This window comes from Bufo bufo, chromosome 8 (assembly GCF_905171765.1).
Source record: "Bufo bufo chromosome 8, aBufBuf1.1, whole genome shotgun sequence".
In the NCBI taxonomy this organism is placed as follows: domain Eukaryota; kingdom Metazoa; phylum Chordata; class Amphibia; order Anura; family Bufonidae; genus Bufo; species Bufo bufo.
This window is the reverse complement of record NC_053396.1, coordinates 64,537,301-64,549,727: the sequence shown is the minus strand read 5'-3', so window position 1 is coordinate 64,549,727 and position 12,427 is coordinate 64,537,301. Positions and strand designations below refer to the sequence as shown.

The 12,427-nt window shown below is 45.8% G+C and overlaps 1 protein-coding gene across 1 annotated transcript in view; it reads right to left on the bottom strand.

Moving 5' to 3' along the window:
- The window catches only part of NHSL2 (NHS like 2), a 911,944-nt gene extending 904,755 nt beyond the window's left edge, over positions 1-7,189 (bottom strand). The window contains exon 1 of the mRNA XM_040442508.1: positions 6,734-7,189. Within this exon, the coding sequence (XP_040298442.1) occupies positions 6,734-6,797 (64 nt within the window). The 5' untranslated portion in view covers positions 6,798-7,189. The remainder of the gene's footprint in view (positions 1-6,733) is intronic.
- Between the last annotated feature and the right edge of the window lie 5,238 nt (positions 7,190-12,427).

Below are 12,427 nucleotides of genomic sequence, written 5' to 3'. Positions count from 1 at the left end.
AGCTGATAGAAGAGCAACGTTGACTGAAATAACCACTCGTTACAACCGAGGTATGCAGCAAAGCATTTGTGAAGCCACAACATGCACAACCTTGAGGCGGATGGGCTACAACAGCAGAAGACCCCACCGGGTACCACTCATCTCCACTACAAATAGGAAAAAGAGGCTACAATTTGCACAAGCTCACCAAAATTGGACTGTTCTGAAGGCAAAAGGGGGTCCAACACCGTATTAGTATGGTGTTCCTAATAATTCTTTGCCTTCTTTGCCTTCAGAACTGCCTTAATTCTACGTGGCATTGATTCCACAAGGTGCTGATAGCATTCTTTAGAAATGTTGGCCCATATTGATAGGATAGCATCTTGCAGTTGATGGAGATTTGAGGGATGCACATCCAGGGCACGAAGCTCCAGTTCCACCACATCCCAAAGATGCTCTATTGGGTTGAGATCTGGTGACTGTGGGGGCCATTTTAGTACAGTGAACTCATTGTCATGTTCAAGAAACCAATTTGAAATGATTTGAGCTTTGTGACATGGTGCATTATCCTGCTGGAAGTAGCCATCAGAGGATGGGTACATGGTGGTCATGAAGGGATGGACATGGTCAGAAACAATGCTCAGGTAGCCCGTGGCATTTAAACGATGCCCAATTGGCACTAAGGGGCCTAAAGTGTGCCCAGAAAACATCCCCCACACCATTACACCACCACCACCAGCCTGCACAGTGGTAACAAGGCATGATGGATACATGTTCTCATTCTGTTTACGCCAAATTTGGACTCTACCATTTGAATGTCTCAACAGAAATCGAGACTCATCAGACCAGGCAACATTTTTCCAGTCTTCAACAGTCCAATTTTGGTGAGCTTGTGCAAATTGTAGCCTCTTTTTCCTATTTGTAGTGGAGATGAGTGGTACCCGGTGGGGTCTTCTGCTGTTGTAGACCATCCGCCTCAAGGTTGTGCGTGTTGTGGCTTCACAAATGCTTTGCTGCATACCTCGGTTGTAACGAGTGATTATTTCAGTCAACATTGCTCTTCTATCAGCTTGAATCAGTCGGCCCATTCTCCTCTGACCTCTAGCATCCACAAGGCATTTTCGCCCACAGGACTGCCGCATACTGGATGTTTTTCCCTTTTCACACCATTCTTTGTAAACCCTAGAAATGGTTGTGCGTGAAAATCCCAGTAACTGAGCAGATTGTGAAATACTCAGACCGGCCCGTCTGGCACCAACAACCATGCCACGCTCAAAATTGCTTAAATCACCTTTCTTTCCCATTCTGACATTCAGTTTGGAGTTCAGGAGATTGTCTTGACCTGGACCACACCCCTAAATGCATTGAAGCAACTGCCATGTGATTGGTTGACTAGATAATTGCATTAATGAGAAATAGAACAGGTGTTCCTAATAATTCTTTAGGTGAGTGCATATATATATATATATATATATATATATATATATATGTAGAAATGGGCAGCACTCCAAGAGATAAAAAATAGCAAAATACTTTATTTACCTACAAAGGTCATGCGACTTTTCAGCTCTATACAGGAGCCTTCCTCAAGCAGTGTGTGTGTGTATATATCTACACACACACACTGAACAAAAATATAAACGCAATTCTTTCGGTTTTGCTCCCATTTTGCATGAGCTGAACTCAAAGATCTGAAACATTTTCTACATGCACAAAAGACCCATTACTCTCAAATATTGTTCACAAATCTGTCTAAATCTGTGCTAGTGAGCACTTCTCCTTTGACGAGATAATCCATCCCACCTCAAGGGTGTGGCATATCAAGGTGATGATTAAACAGCATAAATATTGCACATGTGTGCCTTAGACTTCCCACAGACAACTCTGAAATGTGCAGTTTGATCACACAGCACAATGCCACAAATGTCGCAACGTTTGAGGGCGCGTGCAGTTGGCATGCTGACTGCAGGAATTTCTACCAGAGCTGTTGCCCGTACAATGAATGTTCATTTCTCTATCATAAGGCATCTCCAAAGGTGTTTCAGAGAATTTGGCCCAACCGGCCTCACAACCGCAGACCACGTGTAACCACACCAACCCAGGACCTCCACATCCAGCATGTTCACCTCCATGATGGTCTGAGACCAGCCACCCGGACAGCTGCAGCAACAATCGGTTTGCATAACCAAAGAATTTCTGCACAAACTGTCAGAAACTGCAAGGGTCCGTCGTAGGAAGGCGCAAGGGTTCGTCGTTGATGGAAGGTATGTGTCACCAAAGTTCCTGGCCTCGGTGAAGTAAGAGTCAGTATTTTCAGGTGTCAATGGCAGCTAATGCTGATTGACACTTTGCTATTTCAGTATGGCTGTATAGCTGCTCTGGGACGGCTAGTACTGGGAGTAGTCAAAGTGCTGTCTGGGTTACTACTCCCCACGTTCCAGCTGGTGTGGGAACTGAGTCCTGTGCTGGGCTGAAAAGCTGAGACCTGTGTGTTGGGAGAGCAGGCCACCTAAAGCCTGCATTTGGACTGCTGGAGGCAGAACCGCCGACAAGGTGACAATTTTTGTTATGCACAAACTTTCTACTTGGTGTGTACAAACACCAACCCTGCAAAGAGTGTTTTTTTGTTTGACCTCATGTGTGAATAAACACGGACATTTGAATTACGAACTTGTACTTTGCCACCCGCTTATCCCAACTACCAGAGCAAATCCCCACAATATATATATATACACAGACACGCACGTATACTGTACTGGTACATATCACTTATATATAAAAATGAATTTCTGTCTATTGTCTGTTCTGTATTCACAGCCAAACGCCTGAACCATTGGACACCAAAGTTGGCAAATAGGTATATCAGGTGTCTTGGAAGGTTTTCGAAAAGGTCTCTCTAAGACTACAGCTGCCAAAGAAGCAATTCTGCCATCACTGTACCCCTTAAAGAAGAAGACCAGCCATCTTAAAAGGTTCAGAACCATAAGGGCTCATGCACACGGCCATTGACCCTCCGTGGCCGTATTGTGGCCCGCACTTGAATGGGTCCGCAAACCCGGAGATGCGGTGGGGAAGCACGGATCGGAACCCCATGGAAGCACTACGGAGTGCTTCCGTGGTGTTTCTGGCCGTGCCTCCGCACCACAAAAAAACTGTGCATGCACTACTTTTTTGCAGTGCGGACCGTCGGTTGCAGATCACAGACCCCTTTTAAGTGAATGGGTCCATGATCCGCATGCGGCTGCCCCGCGGTCGGTGCCCGTGCATTGCGGACCGCAATTTGCGGTCCACAGCACAGGCCCGGCCACCACCCTAAAGGTCATGCAAGATAATGACAGCCAGGTAGTCACTCATTTATGTCGAGACTTTACTGCTGTAGAAAGGGTTAATTGCTTTCAGCACTAGCCCCAATTTGAGACAGATTTGCCACCTGGATCTAAATTCTGCACCCCTCATCCTGGAAACTGCAGAATGGAATAGCATGTCTATAATGATTTGGAAAGACTACAAAGTGTCCTTAGAAGGAAAGTCAGAAACTACTGCTACCATCATTGTTGCTGCCCATACACAGTTCTTGGGAGGAGACTATACTGTGTGCCTTTTTCTGCTATATGTAATACTATTCCCATTTATTTAGTAATGAAAGACTTAAAGGGGTTACCTCATGATTATTGTAAAAAAAAAAAAAATCAGACATGATATAGTACATGACAGTCTCTTTCTAACCAAGCTACAACCAGTCCTGTACCTCACATGAATCCAGAGATTACCCCATTCATTGCTCTGCTAGATTTATATCAAGCTGACAGCTCAGGAGGGGTGTCTTTTTGCTGGAGCTCTCTCCCTATCACAGCTCAGGAGGCCGTTGAATGATAAAACTGAGCATGTGCGGCCTTCTCAGTGAGCAGGACAAAGAAATAAAAAAAACTAACTGCAGGTGGCGCTATACAGATACATTTAATTGGATAGCTCAGTGGCTATACAAAGATTTTAATTACATGCAATTACAAAAGTATTCAGATCCAGGTGGTGGTTTGAAAACTGTAGAATATTTTTTGTGGGACAACCCCTTTAATTTAATTCAACCAATAGGCCTGATTACTGACTCCATCATCCATCCAACAGTATCTTTACTCCTGCCTTGCACTCTGCCAATCACTTAATATCAAGGGCAACTCAAGTGCCATCAGGTAGGAGCCCCAGAAATTAGGGAGTATCCTGAGGGAAGAAAGGGTGCACTCTCCATTTACTGCCATGGCCCAGGGAGAGCCAGGTTGAGGACTGCCACGGTGAACTGTGAGTACTATTACCATCACTATAGCCACTACCAATCCTTCCATCCTCACCTCCCCTGTGGGTCGCTGCATATGGCCTAGGCACAGCTTAGGCTACTTTCACACTTGCGTTTTGGCTTTCCGTTTGAGAGATCCGTCATGAGCTCTCACATGCGGTCCAAAATGGATCAGTTTTGCCCTAATGCATTCTGAATGGAAAAGGATCTGCTCAGAATGCATCAGTTTGCTTCCGATCAGTCTCCATTCCACTCTGGAGGTGGACACCAAAACGCTGCCTGCAGTGTTTTGCTGTCCGCTTGACGAAACTGAGCCAAATAGATCCGTCCTGACACACAGTGTAAGTCAATGGGGACGGATCCGTTTTCTCTGACACAATCTGGCACAATGTCTTGGCAATGTTACAGATAATACAAACGGATCCGTTCATGAAGTATGCATGCGATTGTATTATTGTAACGGATCAGTTTTTGCTGATCCATGATGGATCCGCCCAAAACGCTAGTGATAAAGTAGCCTTTGTTCCATTCAACTGAATGAGGCAGAGCTGGGATACCATGCACAGCCACTATCAAATGAACAACGCTCTGCTTGGAGACTGCAGCACTCTCCAGTGAGCACCATGGCTTCTTTAACACCCCACCCCCCCCGATCTCATATTGATGACCAATGCTGAGGTTAGGCCACCAATATAAAAACTCTGGAAAATCCCTTTAATGTGTACATAAAGATCCTCAGTATGCATTTATGGTGGGTGCCCAGAATAATTTATTTTTATAAGCCTTAGGCACCAAGGCTGACACAGATATAATTGAATAATGGATTAACAAAATTTGTAACAACTTTATGGAAGATGGCAAAATTTAGGCCACATTCACAAAGTTTTGGCTCAGTTTTTAAAGCCATTTTGTGGCCAAACAAAGAGTGGGGGAAAAGTATAACGAAAAGACTGCAGTAAGTATGAGAACAAAGATTCTTGGTTTGTTTTACGGCATATATGAAATTAAGGGCACATTTATTAAGACTGGCGTTTTAGACACCTGTCTAAATAAGCCCTATACCTGGCGGTGGATCCACCGGGGTTATGAAGAGGCATCGACCTCTACATATCTTTGGCGGATCCACTGCCGCTTCTTTGTAAGACAGCTTCCTAGCTGTCTTACATTTAGACCATTTTCTACATGAGACGGGCCTGTTTTCTCCTCTGTTAAAGTAGTACTCCTATTCTCTGGCCTGTTAGAAATGTACATGGTATAAATTGTAGTGAAGGTAATTTTCCTACCTGTGACTATATTTGTGAGTTATAACCTCCCTTCTGATGCTTAGCTGTGTCATGTGACCAGCACTCTTATCTCCAACTGACACAGAACAGGAAGTCATATACTCCTCTATTAATTCCTATGAGACTGACATAGAGGCTCCCATTGGAATACATAGAGAAACTGACTTCCTGTCCACACATAAGTCAGAGTGTTGGTCACAGGACACAGCTGAGGATCAGAAGGGACTGAATGACTCACAAATATAGTCACTGGTATGAAAATTACATTTACTACAGTTTACATCATGTACCTTTCTAAGAAGTCAGAGAATAACATTTTGTGTGGCAGTGCTTCTTTAAAGGGGTATTCCCATCATATACAATGGGGGCATATCGCTAGAATATGCCCCTATTGTCTGATAGGTGCACCTACAAGGAAAACGGAGCAGGGACAGCTGTGGCGCGGCCCCTGTTCCCATTCATTTCTATGGGTCCGACGGAAATAGCTCAACCCTTTTCAGCGGCCCCATTTAAATGAATGGAGGGCGGCTGCGCATGTGAGTGCGCCCTCCATACATTTCCCCGCTCCGTTCTCTTTGTAGGTGCGGGTCTCAGAGGTGGGACCCACACCTATCAGAAAATGGGGGCATATCCTAGCGATATACCCCCGTTGTATATGATGGGAAAACCCCTTTAACTTATGCTTTAGCGTGAACAGTTGCTGTGCATGTTCTTCTGCTGACTGCAAAACAATAGATCAATCGATGCTAACCAATCTACTAAATGCCAAGTGAAATGAATTAGTGAGCTTATACACTGTAGCCCTGTTTGTAATCTAGAAGTTGTGCTATATTAGGTAAAGCCAATGAATTAAGTGGGTATAGGTGGACACACATCATCTGGAGGCAGAATTCTAAACATGTCATGCTGCGGCCTCCATAAATGGTACATAGGCTGCATGATCATGCTGTAATATAAAGGTAATCAATAGGGAAAAGCATATGAGAATACAATGTTTACAAGAGCAGCAGCATTTTACAGTATCATATTTTCACACCTACGACAGTATTTAAAATAGCTTTCCACACAAGAGTCTGCATTAATCCACCTCGTGTCAGTAAGATATTGGCAGCTTAACTACAGTCATTGACATCCAGATTTGAGGGTAAGGTTGGGAATGGAGCAAGATGAAGACTTGTACCTGTTGCCGGCTGCATTCTGTGATGCTTCTTGCTCCTCTGTTTGTGCGGTGAGTTCCCCATCATACTGCAGCAGGAGCGTGTCTTCTCTTTTCCTACCCTTTTTCCTTCGCTCCCTCTCTTCCCCTCCAGGTATTTACATCACCTCTGTCTGTCTACAGGCTGCACCATCATTCCCTCCCTCTCAGTTCCTTCCTACCCTCCAATCCCTTTTCCCTCTATCTCTTATTTCTCTGTCACGCACTTTTCCTCGTTACCCTATTTAACCACACAATGTTATCACCCTCTCTCTCTCCCATTCTGTCTCATGTTTTTTTTTTTTTTGCCTCCTGCCTTTCTAAGGATATTTCATTTCACCCATATCCAGTTTCCTGCTCAGTATTTCACCCATTAATATATTTGCTTGTCAGTCACATTCACTTTGTTTGCAGCCCACCTTCCCTCTTTCACCTGTTTCTCAGCCCTGGTTCCAACCACCACCTCCTTCTGCTGTCCCTCTTTCTTGCACCCTCACCCTGCAGCCAACAAGCAGGCAGGAATGGTCTATTTGCAGTCCCCTCCCTGTGTAGCTCACTGCTTTATTCTGTGCACATACGTCTCTCTGCTGACACCCCTCCTCATATCACCACTGCATACAGTTCACTCCCTCCCTGGCTCAGGCTTCTCACTACCCCTTTCCTCTATCAAGCTATACCACACAACATGCATCAGTGTACATGCCTCCTCTATGTTCTTTCCCTCACATCATGTTCCCTTTTTCTGTGCCATTCAGGTTCTGTCTGCCTTATTTCACTTCTCCCTTATGAATCTTCTTCTAATTATTTTTCCTGTCTTCTTTGCTCTACCCAAAAGTGGATGGTTCTGCCGCAGGGATGTGCCTCGGTGATGCTGAAGTGAGCACAGTTGGGAGATGCAGTCTGCTCAGTCTCTGTGCTCTGTCTCCCTGTATAATAGAGTATTTCTTTTCTCTTTTCACTTACTCTTTCTCTCCTCTCCCTACATTTTACAGCTTGCGTATCTCAGTATGGAAAAACAACATGATTCTAACAATATAAGTCCCCTACTAGTTAATATCAGAAGGACAGACCTCTTATATAGAGTTAAAGGTTGAACATCACATAGTCATACGGTAATATGACATTTTTTCACAGTATGGTAAGCGCCCGACTGCTTAAAGGGTTTCTATCACTTCGTATGCCATAATTAGCTCTCAGACACTAGCGATCCGCTAGTGTCTGCTCTGGCCAACCATCCTAATATAAGAGCTTTTTGGGCAGCCGTTTTGCTAAAAAAATAACTTTTATAAATATGCTAATGAGCCTCTAGGTGCTATGTGGGCGTCATTAGCACCTAGAGGCTCCGTCTACCTTCATACACAGCCACCGCCCAGCGCGTCCCTCCAGCCCGCCCATCTCCTGATGAATGCGATCCTCCGTGTGACGCAACGGACGAATTCTCGCGCATGCGCCGTGCGCGGCTGTATTCGGCGCATGCGCAGAGAATGTCTGACCGCTTCCCTGCTCAGACATCTCCACTGCGCCTGCGCCGATGATGTCATAGTGCTCCAAGGAACAGGCGCAGTGGAGATGTCTGAGCAGGGAAGCGGTCAGACATTCTCTGCGCATGCGCCGAATACAGCCGCGCACGGCGCATGCGCGAGAATTCGTCCGTTGCGTCACACGGAGGATCGCATTCATCAGGAGATGGGCGGGCTGGAGGGACGCGCTGGGCGGTGGCTGTGTATGAAGGTAGACGGAGCCTCTAGGTGCTAATGACGCCCACATAGCACCTAGAGGCTCATTAGCATATTTATAAAAGTTATTTTTTTAGCAAAACGGCTGCCCAAAAAGCTCTTATATTAGGATGGTTGGCCAGAGCAGACACTAGCGGATCGCTAGTGTCTGAGAGCTAATTATGGCATACGAAGTGATAGAAACCCTTTAAGGAGGTTGATAAGAGACTGGGGGGTCCTTCCTAATTCCCTTTGCCTCCTAACTCCTGATTAGGAGTTAGGAGCATGGTGGGAGGAGAAGGAGTTGAAGGGGTTAAATGGAAAGCCTTCCAATGATTACATCAGGGGAAGGGGCGGTGCTGGGGGCTATATATCCTCGAACTCGCCCCCGTCACTTCCTCTTGACGGTGGATGATCTGGTTTCCCTCCCGCCCTCCCTGTGAAATAGTGGTGGTTTGACGGACCGGGTCCGTATTTTTCCTCACATGAGGTTATATTTATGTTTTAAAAAAATTTAAAAAAATAAATAAATAATATATAGAAATGAATGAATAAGAACTTGGATTATATTGACATTTGAATACAAGTCACAGCTGGCGGTATATAATTAATTCAGTTGGAATTGGTTATGGCACAAGGCAGACTTGCCCGCTGGGAGGCCAAGCGGCTGGCATACTGCGCCATTTACAGTTTATGGTGTTATTGCAAAATAAAGAAAGCTGTGGCCGATCATCACCCAGCATTAAAAGGAATATGGTTGTCAGTCTCTTATTTAAGGTAAATGGTTTTTAATAGGCCTGACCGGGTGCCCCCTTTCCCCAGGGGTTAATCCCTACTTACCAACAGTCTTTGTTGCATTAAAAGCTGGTCATTGTACATACAGTGCTGACAGAGACAGACTTTGCAGGGATACACTATTGTGACAAGGGTTCTGGTAAGGCTAGTTTCACACTAGTGGTAAAATCACCTGGCAGCCTTCTTGCACCGGTTTTTGCCTGGCAAAATCTCAGCACCGGAAACAGGCCGGATCCTAGCTGGGTCCCATTATAGTCAATGGGCTGCGGCAGGGAGAGGAAGTATCCGGCTATGCCAGATATGATGAACTCCAGCAGGCTGTTCCTCTGCCGAAATAGACAGACAAATGATTATAACCTAACAGACAATTTTTATTTGATTCATAAGTATTTAGGAGGAAAATCTGAGAAATGTCACAAATTAGAGTTATAAGAAAAGTTGTTCCAGAACTCTTTTTTTATGGGGAATTATTTACTAAAGCAGACATGTCAAGAATGGTCACAGGGCCTCTTTAAAGCTAAGATCATTTAAATACTGATATAATGCTTTGAAATATTTAGTATTCCAAAGCAGTATAGCCTGATAGTGGCTTTCACCTGTGGCAGACCTAGGGACTTTTCTCAGGCCTATGACATGCCATGGTAATCAGTATGCATAAACTTGGTCACCATACTTACCAATGTTTAAGTTGGTAAAATCAGGACATCCAAAATCCCACCCTGAGAACACCCCAGCTGCAACCAGAAAAGCCCACTTATGAGCAGAGTTATCATTAGCCTTGCCTATTTTTGGCCCGGGACAGTCTGAATTTGTTGGGACTCTGTCTAAAAATCGAAGACAGTCCCTGCAAATTTGGGACCATTGGCAACGAAGGATCACTGAAACGTCCATGGGCTTACAGAGGAAGCTCTGTAAATACCATTGATCTAAGGGGTTAAACAGGCAGCATCGGAGTAAATCACAGTTGCACTCCTGCTGTGATATTTGCACATGGCTTAGTGGTCCCGTAGATGCATTTAAATGTACATGTTCCTTCAAATGCCTTAACTTATAATGCATGTGAACAGTGGCGTACAGTAACGTGCCAAGGCAGGGGGTTTGGGGTTCGCCCCAGGTGTCAGCTTTCAAGGGGGTGCCAGATGCAGTGAGCGCTTCCATCAATACAGTTGGAAGCACTCATTACTAGAGCACCAGGGAGCTACTGTGAGGGAGCGCAGTGTTTTAAAGTAAGGCGGGGATGTGCCGGAGAAAGGACCCACCCCAGGTGCCAAACACCTTAGATATACCACTGAATGTGTATGTAGACATATGCCTACATGCACTAAAGGCTTAAAGGGGTTATCCGTTAGGATCACAGCATCTAATGACAAGGTAGCTGAACTACAGTCATGCCTACTAGTGTTGATCGAGCACCAAAGTGCTCGGGTGCTCTGGTGCTTGAGTAGAACACTTTGAGAGTCAATGGGAGAACCAGAGCATTAAACCAGGCACCCCCTGCTCTGAAGAGGGGAGGGTGTCTGGTTCACACGAAAAGGTCAGAAATTGACAGAAACACCACCGAAATGGTTCGGGAACAGCATGGGGACGATGTCTGGATGCATCTTGGACTCCCAGGTCGCTGCTGGGAACAATGTTGTCCGAGTAGTACACCACTTTTACAGACTGACAATAATACGCACAAAACTGAAGATAAAAACGATTTTAGAGGAAAAAATGTTAGGAAACATTCTTTCCTGTATATTTACTTGTATATAAAGTGCAAGTGCTGCCAAAAATTACAAGGAAGAGGCACTCCGATACAACCTGTATATCACATAAAGCAGGGCTCGACAAATCCCAGGCGCCAGGTCGCCATGGCGATCAGGAATTTTGTCCTGGCACCTGCTTGAAAATAGGTCCAGCACACCAGCAGCCGGGCGCAGTATCACTTTAAGTTTAGAGTAGATGCGGCGTCATGCAGGAATCCGCGTCTACTAGGCCCGCCCCTCAAGCTTCCCGCCCCAGACTACAGTGAAGAGGACCGCAACTGGCTCAGGCTGTCCTCGTCGTACCGCTCAGGCTCCTCATCGCTGTGGCGCGTCTCCTCCTCCTCAGAACTGTGACTCTGCGACTGCAGGACGAGGTGAGCTGCTTGGGAGATGTCAGATGGAGACGGGGAGGTGCCGGAGAGGGACGGAGCAGGTAGGAGCCGCTGCTGTCATGGCGTCTGGGGCGCCCCTTACCTTACACATGAGGGCAGATTCTACATATCTTGAGGTGCCATATACCCTCAGTCTCCCCTGACTCCCCCATATATGTATGAACAGTATGTGCTTTCAGTGGGGGTTGAGGAGAAGAACCAGTGGTGGTTATCTCCTGAGACAGTAAATGGATCAACCGCTAATAATGTTGGGGGAGAGTCGTGAGGTCCCCATAGACATTGCCCCACTGAAAGCACTGTATGTATGCAGTCCTTTAGCTCTGTGCATCCGAACGATGAGTGGGGGGCTGGATCCACAAACTGCATTTGGTATCATGCGCTCGGCGGAGCCTTGAATTTGGAGTTTATACAGGTCTCTAGTATGGAGCCTCTTGGCCTCCCCACACTGCCAGACAGGCTCCACACGTTCCTGTTTGCAGAATTTTCTGCTTCTGAAAATCAGTTCTATTCTTTTGAATGGGGCAGCGAGCACATGGGTTTCTGCTTGCCCCATTTCTGATGAATGGAACTGATTTTCAGTTACGGAAAATTCTGCAACAAAAATTTGCAGCGTGTGGGTTATGTTCAGATGTCGGATTTTGAGCGCAGGTTTCAGTGTAACTTGGCTGAAGCCACCTGTCATTGTTTCCAATAGGAGGTTGTGCTGCAGTTTCTATGTGGCCCAGGGTTTTGCCTCACGGTTTTTAAGACCCCACCTAAAATGTACAGGCACCTTGTTCTTGGCACTGTACCCTCACAATGGAATTAACCCTATAGCAGAGCATGAAAACCCACAGCAGAAACCCAATCCATGATGAAATCTGCTGCGCATCTGACGGCAGAAACAGCTGCTGTGGGTTTTCACGCGGACCAACTGTAGGTTTAGCTCCATTTGAATGGAGCTAAACCGCAAGCATACTCCCACTGCGGCTTTGTGAGTGCGTGCGGAAGGGCCAAAAATCCTTGGCCACGTGAACTGTGGCCCAGCCT